This window comes from Strongylocentrotus purpuratus, unplaced genomic scaffold, assembly GCF_000002235.5.
Source record: "Strongylocentrotus purpuratus isolate Spur 01 unplaced genomic scaffold, Spur_5.0 spur5_scaffold_9, whole genome shotgun sequence".
In the NCBI taxonomy this organism is placed as follows: domain Eukaryota; kingdom Metazoa; phylum Echinodermata; class Echinoidea; order Camarodonta; family Strongylocentrotidae; genus Strongylocentrotus; species Strongylocentrotus purpuratus.
This window is the reverse complement of record NW_022145615.1, coordinates 7,479,598-7,498,812: the sequence shown is the minus strand read 5'-3', so window position 1 is coordinate 7,498,812 and position 19,215 is coordinate 7,479,598. Positions and strand designations below refer to the sequence as shown.

General features: G+C 37.4%; 1 protein-coding gene across 1 annotated transcript; it reads left to right on the top strand.

Moving 5' to 3' along the window:
- Window positions 1–2,793: 2,793 nt before the first annotated feature.
- LOC105437237 (stimulated by retinoic acid gene 6 protein-like) lies at window positions 2,794–18,377 on the top strand. Its single transcript, XM_030977435.1, has 18 exons — window positions 2,794–3,278; window positions 4,196–4,274; window positions 4,904–5,043; window positions 6,561–6,690; window positions 7,312–7,354; window positions 8,286–8,414; window positions 9,536–9,636; window positions 10,041–10,108; window positions 10,686–10,747; window positions 11,316–11,421; window positions 11,826–11,901; window positions 12,226–12,301; window positions 13,285–13,333; window positions 13,776–13,872; window positions 14,241–14,345; window positions 15,979–16,143; window positions 16,982–17,162; window positions 17,791–18,377. The coding sequence occupies exons 2-16, from the start codon at window positions 4,228–4,230 to the stop codon at window positions 16,058–16,060; spliced, it is 1,311 nt and encodes a 436-aa protein (XP_030833295.1). The 5' UTR covers window positions 2,794–3,278; window positions 4,196–4,227; the 3' UTR covers window positions 16,061–16,143; window positions 16,982–17,162; window positions 17,791–18,377.
- Window positions 18,378–19,215: the final 838 nt, after the last annotated feature.

The following is a 19,215-nucleotide window of genomic DNA, read 5'->3' as shown; positions in this document are numbered from 1 at the left end:
TGCGGGATTTTTTCCAAGGGGGGGGGGGGGGGGGTTAAAATTAGAAAATCGAGCCGAAAATTTCGCATCGACTCAGCCAGCCGGTTGATAAGTGGGGGGGGGGGGGGGGGGGTAAGAGCACAATTTGTTTTCCCCGGAATATGGAAAAATTAGGCCGACCGATATTTCGTTCAGTAGGGGGGGGGGGGGGGGGAGGTCACTTTTTTTATCACCCTTTAGTACCAACAAAAAAAATAAAGGAGGGGGGGTTTCCTTCAAAACACACACATCAAAATAATGAGGGAAGGGGGGCTTAACCCCCCCCCCCCCTGCGTACGCGCCTGCCTTTGGACTTACAACTTATTGACCATTTAGATATTTTTTTTTCTTGTCCAGTTTTTGAGGGGAAAATTTCGCAACGACTCAGCCAGTCGGTGAATAAGCGGGAGGGGGGGGGGGGGGGGGGTAAGGGCACATATTTGTTTTTTGTCCCGGAATATGGACAATTAGGCCGACCGATATTTCGTTCAGTAGGGGGGGGGGTTCAGTTTTTTTGTATCACCCTTTAGCACCAAAAACAAAATGAGGGGGGGGGGGGGGTTCCTTCAAAACACACGCATTCAAAAAAATGAGAGGGGGGGGGGGTCCCCCCCCCCTGCGTACGCGCCTGCCTTTGGACTTACAAATTATTTACCATTTGGATAACCGTTAAAATTATTTAAAATGGAAAACGATATGTATTTAATACGTATTTAATGAAATATTATGTACACTTATTATTCAGCAGCTGCTTGTGCCTTTCGCTATCAATTCTGACTATGCAATTTCATGCTTTAAAATGTGTTTTTTTATCCACACCATGCATTATCATATTCAAAGTTGTTAAGTTATCTACTTTACTCGAAATTATGTACTTGAAATTAGTGAATTAGTTCAAACAAATAAATTACTTCGAAAATATAGCCTTAGCAGAAGGAAAAGTAGTTTATCCAGGATTCTTTGACTGCAGGGAGCGGGGGAGGGGTGGGGGAGGGGCAGGGGAGGGGCGGGGGAGGCGTGGCGGAGATATAGGGGGTATAGTTTTGTGATCAATTCCCAAATTTTGAGTGGTTGCAATTTTGAGTGGTTGCTTGTATCATGTAAAGTAGATATTGATGTGAGGTAAACAAAATCCAATATATTATATTTAAATTGATAAAGGATATAAAATGATTATTCTTTCTTTTATGAACAGAAATAAACACATTCAAAACGAGAAAATGTATGTTCTATTTGTTTCATAAACTGTATTTTGACTGTTCGTATATTGTTTCATTCTGCGTTATTCTTATACTCACATGCATGGATTTTTGGCTATGTGTTTTCCCCGTCAGGTATATGCTTTAATATTTGTTTGAACATGACCGATAGGATGTCGGGGGGGGGGGGGGGGGGGGGGGGGGGGGAGGAGGAGGGTGCAGTGTTCGATTCCTTTTTTAATATTTTGCTGTAATTAATTTTTTGTTGGTAAAAGTGTTCAGGGAACACGTTGTTGACCTTAACTGACGCCCCCTTTCATTTCATTTCATTTTATACACAAAAAGTTTCGGCTTGACAAGTTAAGCCAAACTTTGTGTACACCCTATGTATGCCTTGTTTTCAAATAAATTTAATTTGACGAGTTCGGATCTAAGAGAAATGTATACGAAAAAAGCTATAGGCCTATACATATTATACTCTTGCACTTTTTGCCCGTGCATGGATTTTCTTTTTCGATAACCAGAATAATTGAACCGAGGCCCATGACTACTTTATGTTTCTACAGGGGGGGGGGGGGGGGGGGGGGGGTGGGAGCAGTGTGTCCGATTCCCCCTTTTTAAATATTTTGCTGTAATTAATTTTTTTTGTGATAAAAGTGTTCAGGGAACACGTTCTTGACCTTAACTGACGCCCCCTTTCATTTCATTTCATTTTATACCCCCGTGCGCACATGCCTTATTAGTCCTATAACTTACATCAACAAATGATAACGCACCCGTCCCCTCCTTTCCAAAAAGTTTCGGCTTGACAAGTTAAGCCAAACTTTGTGTACACCCTATGCATGCCTTGTTTTCAAATAAATTTAATTTACGAGTTCGGATCTAAGAGAAATTAATTTAAAAAAAAGCTATAGGCCTATACATATTATACTCTTGCACTTTTTGCCCATGGATGATTTTCTTTTTCGATAACCAGAATAATTGAACCGAGGCCCATGACTACTTTATGTTTCTACAGTAACATTGTTGGCGTCGTGTATTTTTAAAGTTGCGATCCCATGGATTTCGAACCAACAAACAAAAAACAACAAAAGCATGATTAAAAGAGATACAAAACAAAATAAAAACAGATTTCTCGTTCAGCTACTGATACGGTTTGGAACAAGGGTTCTCTTTAAAATCTAGAAAAATATTAATATCTTCAATGGATATTATACAATAATCAAATACTGTAATACAATGCCCGCTAGCCTGATATGTGATTCCTTTGTGAAATACTTGTTATGCTTACTTGTCACCCCCTTGAACAGAGAGAGGGACATAGAGAGAGAGAGAGAGAGAGAGAGAGAGAACCAGCAACATCTATTAAATATCTGAATGAATGAGAGCGGAGAGAGAGAGAGGGGAGACACAAACCTAGACAACGGACTTGGGGAAGTACAGCATGTTATCAGTGGGGAAGTACAGATATCAGTGTATACCATAGAGATATGGTGTATACAAAGACCGGGTTCCATGAAACCTGAGCAAACCTACTTTTCATGCTTTTCGACTGGCATGTATTTCGAATGACACTTTGTTGGCAGCTACGTGCTATATAACTTCCTCTTCCCGGGGTTCATGTAGTTGATCTGGCTGAAAGTCGCTGTGCACAGTGAACGATTTTCAATTGCTCTGCGACACTATCTTGATTAAATCATTTTGCAATTAATGTAAATATAGGGTTCTGTGATAGTACTGCACACTGCATGGTACGACCACGTGTTTTAATTTCTACTACAGTGTTTCTTCCAAGTCACAGTTTATACCTTCCTGGTTTATACATGTATGACATTGAGCTAATATATATATATGGTCTAAAAGTGAAATCACCAGGAAATTTACGTGAAAAGGTACGTTACGGTCTATCGGATCTAGCATAGATATACGAGCAACTTGACAGAAATGGCTTTGACTACAGCACAAACCATTAACCTGACTAACGGGTCAGCGATGGACACTTGTGATGTTGTCAGTCTCACCACGCAGTTTTACTGGATCGCCTACAATATTCCTCCAACGGTAAGTACTTGGTCATGAAATACTTGTAGTATTATTATCTTGATAAATACAAAGGTGTAGAAAGGAGAGAGAGAGAGAGAGAGAGAGAGAGAGAGTTAGAGTGGTGAGAGAGAGAGAGAGAGAGAGAGGTAGAGAGATATATGGAGATAAATGGAGGGGAGAGTGAGAGAGGGGGAGGAGGGGGAGAAAGAGATTTGGAGAGAGAGAGAGGAACGGGGGGGGGGGGGTCAATAGGATAGTGCACACGTGCGAGAAGGAGCGGCAAATTCTAAATAGATCACTCTGATCTATAAACTAAAGTGTCGGGAGCCCCAATTCGCCCCATACAAATTTGATGGCAAAATTTCACTTACTTTGTATCATATTAAGAGTTAAGACACACTTCTGCAAAGATCCCTCCCCCTCAAAAAAGTTTTTGAAGACAAAATGATTTTAAAAATATATATGTTGGGTTTCCTGTTGTACAGAAATACTAATTTTGTATTCTTTCATCAATATTCGACTTCAAACACATTTTATTTTTGAAAACCCTCGCAGAAAAGTGTCTTAAATTACATCCCACTTCTTGTAATGACCAAACTTAAACTGATTGAGTCTTTGTGCAGCACAAAACGTACGACCATTCGGTACAATGGTCTGAAAATCAGACTATTACTGACTTGGTAGCAACTAATAGTCGTCATTTTCCCACTTAAAGACATTTTCAAGCCCCGCGCCCCCCCTTTTTTTTAGGGAAGTTCAAAATTAGTATTATCTTTCAAATGCGTTGGAATTTAACCTTTCTGGCCTGCAAATGAGACATAGTAGCATACCTTTAAAAGATGTGTTAATACCTTTGTAGTGATAGTTACTATTAATATTGAAGATATCTCTTTTATAGAAATCGTTAGTTTTGTTGGATTTTGAATTCTAACCAGATTTTTCTCCTACTTGTGGCTACGTTCTGCCAATGCCAACCAAACACCTTCAAGTGGGATCGCCGTCCAAAACTGTCTAGTATGTTTTTTTAAAATTTCAAACACGGTTTTATATTGACTCATTGTTTTATGCTTTATTTGTAATCCTTTTCATGTAACAAACACGTTTATGGATGGGGTTTTGGGTCTGCTTTTGGATGGTTGGGGGTATGTTTATTAGAGTGAACAAAATGTGGTATGTTGTAGTTATTTAAATAAATTATTTCTCTCGTTTTTATGATTTTTTCTAGGACCCCTGGATAGAACTGTTTTGGTATAATAGCTGAGCCGAGTGTTCATTCCGAATTCTTTTGTCATATTATGGTATCATGTTATTGTCTATATTGTACTCGGTAAATAAAATCAATCAATCAATACTGCATTACCTTTAAATGGCAAAAACTGTCAAACTGTTAACCAATTCAAAACTTGTCTTAAAACACATTTATTCAAAATTACTTTTGTTGATTAACTTACCCTGTTCACATTGATGTGTGTTTCATATGTAAAGTCATTTGTAGGTTTATTTGCACTTTTTTGTTTTGTTTAATATGTAATTGTTAATCAGTCTATTTTGTTTGTTATAGCGCTTAGATTTTTCGGTGGTAAGCGCTTTATAAGCAACGTTTTTATTATTATTATTATTATTATTATTATTATCTTATGCAGCCCCATGAACTTGCTTGACAGCTACTCGAATCGGCTCCCGTACGTCTTCGCTTTCTTGGTGACGAGCAACGTGGTCATCGACCTCCTACAGCTCAACCCCGGTGGCTCATCTCTGGATCATATTAATCCAACAGTGCGATGTAAGCTTATACTAATTAATATGTCTACCGCGTACTACCACCACCCCCGGCAACCGCCTCTGGGCAACCTCCCCCGGGCAACCACCTCCGTAGTATATAACCGGACAACTTACTTTAAAACCCATCTGTACTAGTGTACAGGCAGCATTAGACCACCCTGCAAGCCACTGGACAGGTGGTTCTCTTATCAACACAGTCTCTCACTTAACATAAGAAAAAGAGGATCATGGGGGACCAATGGTCACCGATTATGCATTGTTTGTTATATAGAGGGCGCAAGTAGCTATAAGTAGTCAGTGCCATCGATTATGTGTATAGATGGCTCTGTTAGTAGTACAGTGGGGCTTTAGAACAATCTCCACCATTGCATATTCACCATTATTAATTATTAATTCATTAGAACAGGAACTCTTTCTGGCAACCAGCTGACAATGCTGACAACTACCTCTAAAGTGAATATTCATTTAACTATGTATATTTTCCCGAAAATTATTTGGTTTATAGTCGTCTAAGTGGATAGTTACAAAAAAAATAGTAATCGTCTATGAATATAGTTTCCCCAGGAGAAGTTATTCCGTGAGTATAAGCCTGGAAGAAGAGGGAAGAGCGATTTTTCCATATATAAGAGATATTTGTTCATAGAGGGGGTGGGTGGTCATTCTTCTTCTTGTCGAAATTCTTCTGAACGTCCCATCAGGAACCAACCGAGAAGGGTTGTCCGAAGCTGAAAGTCCAGGAGCGGGATAGTTGTCCAAGAATCAAAGTGGAAAACTGCCAATGTACAGGCTATTTCCATGATCTATTTACGTTTGAATTGCGAGGTGCCTGGATGTGGGACGTCGCTCGTATTGTTGGATGTAAAGCCATTGATGTTATGTTATTATTATGTTTTATAATCTGTATTGTGTACACTGTTTGTAACAAACCTGTACCAGTGAGCAACGAATTTCCATTTGTATGGACAATAAATCAATTCAATTCAATTCTATTCATTCAATTCAAGGGATGCATATCCTCCAGGAAAATAACAATCCTCAACGCAGTCATCCGTCTAGAATCGTAGTTATTCTCATAGATGAGATATCTCTCCGGATGACAGTTGTCCGGGCCACAATCAGTGTGCATAGTTTATCCAGGTTGTATTTGTTGCCCTAAGGAGGCTTCACACTGATAGTTTTAAAAAAACACAGTAACATTGACGAAGTGAGAATATAGGAATGTCTATAATCTCCGAGGAAGCAGAATAGGTAGCTACAGTATATGTATAAGTGATATGGCCCTGAAATAGTGCCTCTGATGAATGTGATACTGCTCATTGAAAATCAACGAAGTTATCCCTAATAACCTTACAATTTTAAAATACTCGTGTAATAGTTGCAAATCTGAAATATCCTTTGATGTACTTTTTTCACGAATATGAGATCAAAACATTATCTGGGCTCAAACAGAACGAGAAAATATCATTTTTTCTTCTTATTTTTTCTTGCACTTTTCATTTTGCTCTCGGGGTCATTCAGTTCTTGTATGGGCCCTCGTCAAGTACGCGTACATCATCATAGGAGGTCTGGTTTTCTACCCTCTGCTGCTGTGCATCACGTATAGTAACTTCTTGACAGACGTCCTTGGCTTTGTCTTCACCTGCAACTGGTACATTAGAAAGCCATAGTCATTTTTTTTTCTTTTATTTAGTTTTTTTTTTCGTCCCCCATTTAATGGTTGTTTAACAATGTCGCAGCTCTTTTCGTAAATTGATAACATCCTATGATAAAATCATGACGAGCCTATTAGATGCTCTGCAATACGGCAACATAGGGAAGGGGCTGGATATTTTGATATTTGATTATACTGTCTATGTTTTATCACTTTTTATTCTTCAAAAGTGGAAGATTGTCGGCTATTAATTAAAATAGTAAACTTATCATTTCCATAGTTATGAAACAATGTAATCTTTTTGTGCTATTGTGTACGTCTCTCATTGTGTCGCGAATTATGGCGATAAAAAGTTATCATTTGGAAAAATGGGTCTATTTAATAGTGATCTCCAAAATCAACTCTTCAAAAGTTATATACCATACCAATAATGTACAAGTAAGGTATATAGGGCAGATAGAATGTACAGTATCATACAAGTACCAAAATCTAAACAAAGGTAAACATGATTCCAGAGTGAAGTGTTGTTTTAAGGACCATGAAACGTGAGATATGATTAAGTAGGTCATGAGAAAAAAGTCTAAATAGATTCATATTTCATCTCTTCTCTTTCACCAGGTTTGCTATGTATGTTTATATTTACACCCTCTGCCCTGTCGGGGTAAGTGAAACTAAATTTGTTAATTGAGTAATACTGTACGGTAGTGTAGTGTGGGCAGGGGCGTACGCAGGGGGGGGGGGGGTTGGGGGTTAAACCCCCCTTGGTATTTTTATGTGTGTTAACCCCCCTAAAAAAACCTAAAACGCCCCCTTTGGTTTAAAAAAAAAAAATTTAATTTGTTTTTTTTAATTATAAAAAAAAAATATATGCCCACGTCTAACCTAAAAAAGGTAACCTTACCCCCCCCCAACGACGAAAAAATGTCAAATATTCAATTTCGAGACCCCCCCCCCCCCCAAAAAAAAGTGTCCCGCTTACCCCTCCCCCCCCCCCCCCCCCCCCCCCACTGAGTGTATTTTCGGCTGGCTGAGTCGTTGCGATTATTTTTTGGACTCCAAAAAAAAAAATAAAAAGAGTGTCCGCTTACCCCCCCCCCCCCCCCCCCCCCCCCCCCCCCTTGAAAAAATCCTGCGTACGCCCCTGAGTGTGGGAAACGAGAAAGGGGGAGTCCGGTCTATGGCTTGTTTCGTGAAGGGAATGCCACCTAGCTACACGTTCGATAATTAGGGAGGGGTGGGAGAGATCCTATTACCTTCTTTTCACGTTTCTCTTTCGATTTATTCCCCCCTTTTCCCCCTGAAAATCTTCCTGATATTATTGGTTGCCAAAGGTGGGGTGCCAACGTGTCGCCTGCCTACATGCCCCTTGAACCAGCTACGTCACTGATACTAGAACAATGATTCGACATTTTGTGACATTGAATCAAGTCGAAACGAAAGTGAAACAATAAGTTATAACAAATATAATAATGGCCTACAGTGCGATTAATCATTATAGGCCTACGCTATAATACACACATTATTATACGGCTCAATCCTTATGAAATTAATTAATCATTTTGATACACGCCTTGTTACATTACTTTTGACAGTCAAGAGAAGGGATACTGAACGGTCTAAGTTACATCCCGTCTCTGATTTCGTGTCTTGGTTTGGCCTGTTTCTTCCTCTGGCGGATAGTAAGGCGGTTACAGAGGAGGTGCATGAAATTGAGAAACAGGGTTAGTAAATTGTGGAGTATTACCTATACAAGGCATTTTAGCTGCTAAATAAAAAGTTGTATTTTGCACGCTGCACCGAATACGAAACCGGAGCGGGGATATTGCCATATCGCCCTCTTCCGGGTTTTCCCCGTAGATCACTTAAAGGTAAAGACCAGTATTGGAAACGCCCCAATTTCAAAAAATGAAATGGAAGCTCTCATTACCAATCATGTGAAAGAATATGTTTTGACTAATACATGATGATAAAAAAGAAACCGCCTACTAATCCATATATTTGGTAAATTTGTTTCTCTCATGGTCTGTGAGAGATATAGGGTAGTCCCATATACATCTTTCTGTGTATAGTGCTTGTAACTTTACGAAGAATGGGCAAATTTCTTATCATTTTGATGATTCCAGAACCTTGCAGATGCTAGATGCTAGATGATCAACCTTCTGATCGATTCCACAACGTTTCTTTCACAATGCAATTCGCATGACCATAACTGGTCTTTACCTTTAACTGTACTAGATCAGAGGGCAATATTGAGCCATATTCCATCAGTGCGCTTGCGCAGTAGGATTCAATTTACGATCGCTAATTTCAATTCACTTGGCTGCCGTGGGAAAATGTAAAATCCCATATGCTTGTATAGCATTTGTACACAAAAATGCCTTGTATAGGGGGATTAATAATTATATTGACATAGCTATTTTCGGGGTATATCTTAAATATTGACCGCACTAAGACCATATTGCCCCTGGATATTGCTTTCCGGGTTTTCGCCTCCTTCCGTATCTGAATTAATTACTGTATACTCTATGTTGAAATAATTGTTACATATATCATGTATATATACATTGTGTTTTATATTGTGCTGTAGAGAAGAAAATAAATGTTAATAAATACAAATAAATACAAAAAGCCCAGTCAAATATTGAAGGGCCGTGTTTGTAGGGAGTACAAACATCGTGACTTTGGTTTGATTTTGTTGTTGTAATCACAACAATATAACCTAAAGTACCTGTTATGTACTTATAGTACTTCCAAACGTTTCTTCAAAAACTAGAAACATAACATCTGTATTATTTCTTAGTTAGTCAGCTTCATTATTTTCTGTGATTTTCTTTTTTTAAAGAATTTTAGTCTCGTTGAAGACGGCACGGATAATAGATTGATGAAAAGCCACTACGTCGAACGTGTTAAATACCTACTGCGACGCGATGACAAACGACACGGGTAGGTGAACTTATTTATTAGTTATTATTATTTTCTTTAAATACTTTTCCTTTTTTTCTTCCATTTAGATAAATCATAATTTAGAGTTCAGAACTAGTTTCAATCAACCTGAAACTGAAATTAGTGTGATCATTGAAAGAGGATAAAGACGGGCTAAGTCGGTAGCGGATACAAGATGCTATTTTCGGGGGGCGGGAGGGAAGGCACGATTTAGAAAATATCTGACAAGTCCCCTAACAAATTCTCATGTTATAAAGCTTTTATTTAGTTTAAAATGTCGGGGGGGGGGGGGACGGTATTGATAATATACCTCTGACAGCATCCTTCTTTCAATTATTAAATGCTTACACAAACGTTTTTTTTAAGGTTTTTTTAAACTTTCTTTTTGACTTACATATCCTAAGATGTTTAGTTTATGAACCCAATGGACAGATGAAGCGACTCGCGCTATGGATTTATCCCACCTTTGCAGGTAAGAATGTTTTACTGTCACCATGGCAACACATGTTTTATGTTTCTCAGAGGATCGTCCCATAATTCATTTGGATGTTGTTCTCGTTCACGCGAATATAAGATACAAATTATAGTCATTAGGCCTACTATTATATCATAGTCAAATCGGAGCACAGCTATGCTTACCAAAACAATGGAACACTCGAATTAGGTATATTTGTATATAGATGCGGGTAGAAAACCATCACTTTTACTTTTATCTCCTCATGTTTTTTTTTTACATGTGATAGAGATTTACTGTATCAATTAAACACCTAAACAGTAAAAAAAAAAAAAAATCACTGATTTATGCTGGCAATAAAGGTTATTGTGATTTTGACTTAGAGCGATGATGTAAATGCTATTAAAATCCTAAAGTACTATATTTTAAAAGGAAAATGAAGAGTAGGAGACATGACTTTAATAACACAATAATTATTATTTCTGCAACTGCAATAGCAGATAGCAAACTATTTTCATAAATAATACTACTCTTTTAGAATTATTAATATAATTCCTAACGATCTAAAAAAAAAAAAACCTTTCCTCCTTTACAGGCTTCAGGTATTCAACTCGAATCGTGTGTACATTTGGACTTTCCCTTATTGTTCTTTATCAGGTGAGTTTTATTTTTATCATTCTTTGAAGAAAAAAGTCCAACGTATAGATAGTTCTCTGCTTCAAGCTCGAATGGGTTCGTGAATATTAAATTCATCGCCAACGACCCGTTTAGGTAAACGGTGTGTTTGTCTGCAAGTTGTTTCTTAAAACCTTTTTCCCCTTTTCGTTCGTGTGAAGAAGGTCGTGATGTGAAATAGCTTGTTTACAAAGCTCCATGTCGAACTTTAATTTGTGAACTATGATGAAATAAACAACATGCGTAAGTTAAGATCAATAATTGTAAAAAAAAATTCTCCTATCAATGCGTGTGTCAGTTTTTATGTAATATACATTGGATAGCTTTCTCTGCGGACATTTGTCACTTAATTTGATAGTGAAATGAAACAGTTTTATCAAACGTTACAGGGGATAATTGCATTATATAAATTATGATTCAAGTCTTTTAGAGCTTTTGCAAATAGCTAACAATATTTAGTCGTGATAATCAACGAAACTTAATGTTGTATGTGATTGAAATTGGATTGAGAACGTTTTTTGTGTTCATTTTTTTCTCCAACCATGCTTAGATGAGCATAATCTACATCACTAGAACGCTGATAATATTTCAAGACTTGGTACTTCAGTTCGTAACCACCAGTCCCGAGATGACCAAGTTCTTTGAAACGATCAGGCGTAAGTAAATATAATGATCCTTTGCCTACTGGTACCGGTTGGTCCATGTATTAAGCCTAAGGGAACTAGAGAATTCACTAGTCAGCCGGTTAAGATGTTCTGAAGTCTGACAGAATCTACGGTTGAAATTAAATAATATTATGTTTACTGTTTATTTTTATGAAATCAGATAATCATACTTCCGTCAACGTTTTTCTTGTTTAAAGATACTTACACTTGACGTTCTTGATCGCATTTGTTAGTTCGTTGATGTAATTACGACCATTAGAATGAATATTAAGAAAAAACACGTAAAACGTGTACTAACTCCCAAAACATATACCTCCCGAAAACGCCCTTAATAACATAATCTGTGTTTCATCCGTTTGTAAAATTTCAGCGTTATCTTTCTCCGTTTTATACAGTCGCATTTCATCTTTCAAGTTATCCTGCGATATGCATATCTTTCATCAACTGCATCCTTCTCTTGCGAAACTACAGGTTGGTTATGATTTTTTCATTGTATTAAGGAATAGTATTTTGTAGAGCTTGTATCTTTAGGTCCAAGAAAAGGGGTGAATTATTTTCTTCTTGATTTGCAAAAGAAAGCGTTGTCGATGCAGTATGTTCATCATGCTGGATTCAAAATGCAGGTATCGAGGTAATGATTTCTAGCTCAATACAATCTGATTCTATTTGTTTAAGGGTTGTTTTGTCTCTCTCTATATATTCTCCATCTGTTCGATGAACATATCATTGAAATTTATGGAGTTTTAAATATAATATTTTGCATCATTGTAATGATATTATGACACCTTTTCCCAGGGAGAATACGAGAGAATTGTGGAAGGGCGACCGATCTCGATTCCGAAACCGAACCAGGGCACCACATTCTATTATCGTAAGTCATTCAAAGTGTTTTCTAGTTTCATCTGCTTTGTTCGAAAAGTAATCAATGATTCAAGCACAAGTATGAGGAAGTACAGTTAACAACTAAATTATTCATACCCTAACCAGATTTTTGTAATTTTGTTAATTATGTGATAAATTGTTTTGTCCCATTTCATGTTTCTTGACAATGCCACATATTAAAGCTTACATCTAAAAGTATTCGACATTGGCCCCATTTCAACCAGTCCATCTTTGATTCTTGAGTTACGGAAAACACCAACAAATATCAAATTTACAAGGGGTATGAATAATTAAGTTGTTAATTGTATGTCATTGAACGTTGTGTTTTGTCTTGTTTTACACGCAGCAGGAAACTGTTCATAATCGTATATTATCATCGTCTATATCTTTATCCTTTTTTCAAGTGAAAAAACATGTGTTATACTGTCTAGGATGTAAATAAATTGGACTAGATCATTATCAAATATTTTACAATTATTTTCCTAATATTTTTAGTTTACTGTAGTTTTCCATCAACTCTTCGGATACCGAATAGTCAGTTGACATCGCGGGGGCGGGGGGGGGGGGGGGGGGGGCGTTTCATGAAACAATTAGTCGGTGGTTTTCACGGACTAATATATCATGTTCACCGACAATTTATTCAGCGCTGACTAAATTTGACAAATTACAGACTTGGAAAATAGTCGGTGACAAAAGAATTGTCGGTGAACATGATATAGTCGGTGAAAACCACCGACTACTTGTTTCATGAAACGCCCCCCAAAATAATGGAAAATCACTTTTGTTAGTGTATGATTTTCCTTTAATTGTCGTTCATATCATTGTCTATAACTTTATTCTTTTGTCCAGTGAAAATATAAAATTTACCGTCTGGTATGTGAAATAATTTGACTGGATCATTTTTCAAACATTTTATGAATATTTTTCCTTTGTTGGACACGTAGACCATTTACTACATTTTCTTTTTGCCAGGTCTCGTGTTTGAGTTTCTCTAGCTTCAGCGTTGCCTACACATTCTATGGTAAAAACATTTGTTCGTTATATTTCGTTATTAATGTTGCTTCCATCATCAAATAATTATTGTAAACTAATGTTCCTCCATTCCCCTCACTCTTAATTGTTCACTTTCACTTTTACTTTACTTCCTTGTGCTACACAAGTTGTTGAAAACGCTATGAAACATCTCTATGAAATAATAATATCTCATTTTGAACAGAGAATCATGCATATACATCATATTTCATCAAATGAACAAAAGGTATTGGACTCCCAACTATGTTCTATATTCCCTATAATTTCTTTTTCTCAGTTTGCATTACAATCTATTGTCGTATCATGGTCCACTTATTAACATCTTATGAATAGGGACCTGCGGAACTAAGTGAATATGATTATGAAATATCTGTTAAAACACAGAATTTTAATGATTATCAAAACCTTATGGTTGTATTCATTTCACCTAGGTTTTCTGGTGCTTCAAATCGTTCTTTGGATAATTATGTCGTGTGTGGTTGCCATTATCCGATACAATTTCTTGATTCAACTGCTCGATCATTATTGGTGAGTATATAAAGCTTTTTTTTTTTTTTTTTTTTTTTTTGGGGGGGGGGGGGGATTCGTGTTCTATACACATTTTAAAAATACATCAATATTTTTTGTTAAGCTCTTAAAATAACACGAATGTTTATGATGGGGGAAGCGATTGGCTCGTATAGTAAAAGTAGATTTTTTTCTCCTTTTGAAGTCGTTCTTTATGTCAGTTTGTGGTTGTAATTATTATGATTATCTAGTATAAAGTACTGCTAGGATTGCTTTAAACTTTTAAATTTGTTTGGCGTATCGTGATTACTTAAGAAAAACCATGATGACAGAGATATATGTGAATGTGAATACTGATAATGCTTTGTTTGTTTGTTTTAAAACACCAGGTCGCATATCTTTCTCATCGTACTCTTAATAGTGATTCAGCAACTTTTAGCCAGATTTGTTCTTCTCGATCGGAAGACAAAGGGAGCGTTGGTCATAAACAACAGGTTTGTCATTCTCTTCGTTCTGTCGAATCTCATCTTCATTCCCTGTTGAGCGGTTGTAATAGAAGGCAGGATAAAGTAAACTATATGTACTTTTTAAAAAGAGTTCTTCAAAATCCACGGTTACGCGAATATAAAATAAAAACAATAGTAAATTCACTGCTCTGATTATTATCATTAGAAAGTGTGTTTCCTCTTTAACCCTTACTGTACTGGGGGGGGGGGGGGGCTGGGAGGCCCCCTTGACATTTTTGGAGATTGCGCCGCAACCGCTTGGAATTTTGAATTGTCGTTTCATGAATTTTTCCCTCAAGTATTACGCACGTTTTGATACCATTTTCGTCAAAATCGGATATACCTGTAAGGTGTTACATAATAATTAGTGTGCGCATGTCATCAAAAATATGCTATAATTGCATATATTCATGTACAAGCAGAAATGTGAATACTATGAATTGATATCAAATTGCTTTTATATGTTTCTCAAAGTAACTTGATGTATTCCAGAACATAAGAATACATTAGAAATAAAACAATAGATATAATAAGAAAAAAAAAACAATAAATACAAACGAAAATAAATATTTGAAAATCGCATCAAATTTGCATAAATTGTCATTATTAATTACATCAAAATAACCATTTTTTTAAAAAAAGAAGTTTCATAGGAATAATAGGTTTCAATTAACATTCAAAAGTGGAGTCTGACAATTTTTGTAATGATTCGAGTTCCCTGTATATTTCTAGATTTGATATTCAAGAATGCGTATTCATAATTTATGCAAATTAACCTATGCATTTTCAAATATCATAAAAATAATGTAACCTCATGAATTTGATATGAAGGAAACATTTATTCAATACATTTTCAACATTCTTCACAAGTCTACAGACAAATATGAAGAGTTTTCTGTAGAATGCATAAATTTAGCATTTTGCATAATTAATTAGGCTATAACGACAAAAATTTGCATATTAGGAAAAAACTAATTATACCATCTTGTTCCTTACGTAAATATCTACAAACATGCAAATTTTCGCGCTCATCGGACTTTCGACGGCCGAGATCATAGGGGGGGGGCCTCCCAGCCCCCCCCCCCCCCCCCCCGTCACGAGGTGCTCAAAATAGCCCAGTACAGTAAGGGTTAAAGTGATACCACATTTGTTATGATTTTGCAGCCATGAAGTGAGCAGTACATCGGAATAAGGGTCATGGTCAAAAGTGTCTTTGATTCATCGCACCTTAAACAAATTTCATAACGTTCTTAATTTTTAATCGGCGTTTGCTCAAACTTTCCCCTACCTTTTTCTCTCCTTTTTCTGCTTCTATTTAAACCAAATTAAAAACAGGGTGGACTTCCCCTTTTAATGGCCATTGAACTATTGGTATATAGTGGTGTGATCCCTAAGGTCCCCTAAAATTATTGTTCCCCCCAGGATTGAAATGGGTGATACAAAGGTTGCAAAATTGTTTTTGAGTTTCTGATGGTATAACTCTATTATCAAATAAAAATTTACTATACTTGTTATAAAGAGAAGTGTTGCTGAGCTAGCACCACGATCGTCCCTTGACGGTGTGTGCGCTCTATAAGTTTACACTATTATTATACTTATTATTATTATTTATTTCCCCTAGACATCTGTTCAACATCATCATCCACTTCTTCTTCTTTCTCACATCATCATCGTCGGCCTCCTGGGAAGTCTTCTTCGCATAATCAAAGTCACGTTCATCGGTATCTTGCTCATTGGCCGAGTCGACTTGTGTCTGGCGCGCCTGGGTTTGAATGGGCTGATAAAGGTAAGACGATAATAAAAAAAATGATGGAAAAAATGAAGAAAAAAGAAGAAGATAATTCTACAATTCAGATTATTGCAATGAAAGAAGTAAGATAATATCTTAATCAAATTTCAATCCGAGAAGTGAGATCATTTTCTATACAGACTTTATGAAGATCCACGAAAGGACTATTGCATCTCCTGACGATGCCATCTACGTCTACAATTAAGGAAAGAATATAACAACTTGTGTAACTAAATTTCAAAGGCTCTTGATTTGATCGATTGAGGCCTAATTTCTCACGTTTTTGCAAGGTTTTAAATATTTCCATTTGAAAGCCGACGAGCCTCTGGTAATATCCTCACCAGTTGTGAATCTACAGGGTCACTTCACCAAGCGAAATGACCCCCAAACTGACAGATCCTCGAAAGAAATGGCCGTGTTATGTTGTCGGTCTCGTTTTGGGCTGGGCCCGGGGGCTGGGGGGGGGGGAGGGTACGGCAGGAGGGGATGGGGGGGGGGGGGGGGGGGGCCGGGGGGGGGCGGGGGGCGGGGGGGGGGACGGGCACGTAGCGTTACAGGCTTTCTTAGAGGGGGGCTGGGGGGGGGGGGGGGGGGTCAAGACCCTCCCAGATTTCTTCAAGCCCGAGCCAAAATGTAGAAAATAAATGTAAAACCCAAAGTCCCTCCCCCCATAGTTAGCGATTGCATTGTTAGATCTTGCGCAGAGCCATATCACAGATTGCAAAATGAGTGGTGCACACACACACGAAAATCTGGGGTCTGTGCTATAAATTGCTATCGCAGACTCGATTAGCAAAGTGGTAACGCACCTAAAACTCTTTCAAATTCTCTCGAGGTTTCAAAGCCTATCGCTCCTTTCTCGAGTTGGAAGTCAGCCTGACTCACCCAGTGGTCGTCACATTCTGTCATTTACTTAACCAATCACGGAGAAACAGAAGTGCCGATGGATGGAGATAACGATGTCGAGAGCGGGCACGACCTCCAAGCGGAGGTAGATAGTGACGTCGCTATTATTGGTAAGTCTATCTTTAAATGAAATCACGTTGAATAAATATCTCAATATTTAACAAACAGGCTATAGGCTTGTAAAAGTCATGGGATTCCTGACTGACCTATAGGTTTATAATTATGATTGCAGCATGAACTCAATCATTGATTTAGTGTTGGATCCAAGGCAAAGTTACCCACTCCCTTTTAATAATAGATTCTTGTAATAAAATGTATTTTCCTTAAACAATGTTTATTGATATAAAAAACAACCACAACAGGAACAAGAGTAGCAATAATAATACTACTAATACTTTTACTACTACTATACTACTACTACTACTACTTATACTATTAATGCTGATGAATAGTCTTATATTAAGGGGTGGGTAGCTTTTTTGTATTACTAGTGCCCTCCAACCTCTTTATATGTGATATGAGTATTTTGTGTCAAATATTTTACCAGAAATTCAACGGCCAGAATTCTACTAAAATGTTAACCCGATAGCTGGGTTAAGCCTTATCATCTTCAAAATCGGGTTTAACAAAGGAACTTGAAAGTCTTCCAGTTTTCATTTCTTGAACCTAATGCTTTTTACTGAATTCGTTTTATTTCATTGACGATGTTTCTCTTTTATGTTTCTCATTTCACCAAAGATGTTGCCGCTTCCTGGGGCGCAAGTAGTGAACACCTCCTGAGAAGAAGAGTTAGAAATCGTTGGCTCAAAGCATTCACATTGATTCATAACAAACGACTGGTGTACGAGAGACTACACAAGCTGGATGAAGCGAACAGAGAGGAACAGCATAATAGGATGTTCTACATGATGCCCCAGGAAACGGAAGCAGTGTAGAGGTCAGGTCAGGTTCATCGGTGGACTACGGAAGCTCCACTGTCCCGAGCAATGCGATGGTTTGTGGTATCGACCGACCCTCAACAAAAAAATAACGACTGTGCCAGAATTAGAAGTAGACGTTTGATACATTTTTCCTCGTTTACTTATGTTATATTTCAGAGGGGAAAATTCTTTTATGACGTTGTAAATGACTTTTCATTCAAGACTTCCGGTCTAATTATCTTAAAGGAAGGCCGAGGCTATCGAGCGAATTTTGTCGTCGCCGAAAAGCGTAACTCCCTGAACCCTAGGTTATACAAACTTCGCGCGTATGTGTCTGTGCTTACGTTAGGCGTAAACAAACAGAAATATTGCACTTTGCGACCTTAAAACAAATCTTAAAATCTACGGTCGGTTTTAAAAAAGTGTTTTTTTTTTTTTTTTATCGTTTTTTAGAAAAATAAAGAAATATGTATTTTGTTTGTAAGAAGTTGAGTTCTGTTTTTAGACCGCAAATGTCTTCAAAGTGCATAGTTATTGCTCTTATTCTTATCTAAGACATTTCTAGTGCCCTTTTAGGGCCTAAAATTGATATTAAGGTAATTTTAGACCCCAAAATGTGTGAAATTTAGCCAATACGATCATACCAATTTAGCTCCACTTTCAGAAAAATACAGTGACCGTTAATTAATTAATTATTTGATGATAACAATACATGGGCCGGCTGGTTGTGCGTAATATAACCAGGACGAAAAACCAACAAAAAAGCCAACATCGGCATTGGTTGAAATACAACGTAAAAGGCGCAATTACGTTTTTTCAACGGCTTTTTCAAATTATCGAATGTTTGTGGTGGTACACAAATATTAGAAATCGTTATATTTGTGTGTGTGCGATTCCCGAATGATCGTAAAATTCAGGCAACTTTCCAGCGGAGATTAACCGACAGTGTCTCAGATTATCTGTGATGAAGTTTTAACCAGTCTTTACTCAAGAAAAGGATAATAAGGCAAGAATTCTTTGTAGACTATAAATGGACTGCTTTAATATTCGAGGCATACCTGTCTCTATGCTGTCTTTCGGGGTGCCGCGGAGCGCCGAGGGGGTCATAGCAGGATGTAACGTCTCTTTGAGCCTATAGATACAGCCATCCCTCTCATAGCAGTCAATATCTATACCATTATCATTTTTTTAACATGTCTGTGTGTGAGCTATTATAATCATCATAAGCATTCATTTTCATTTT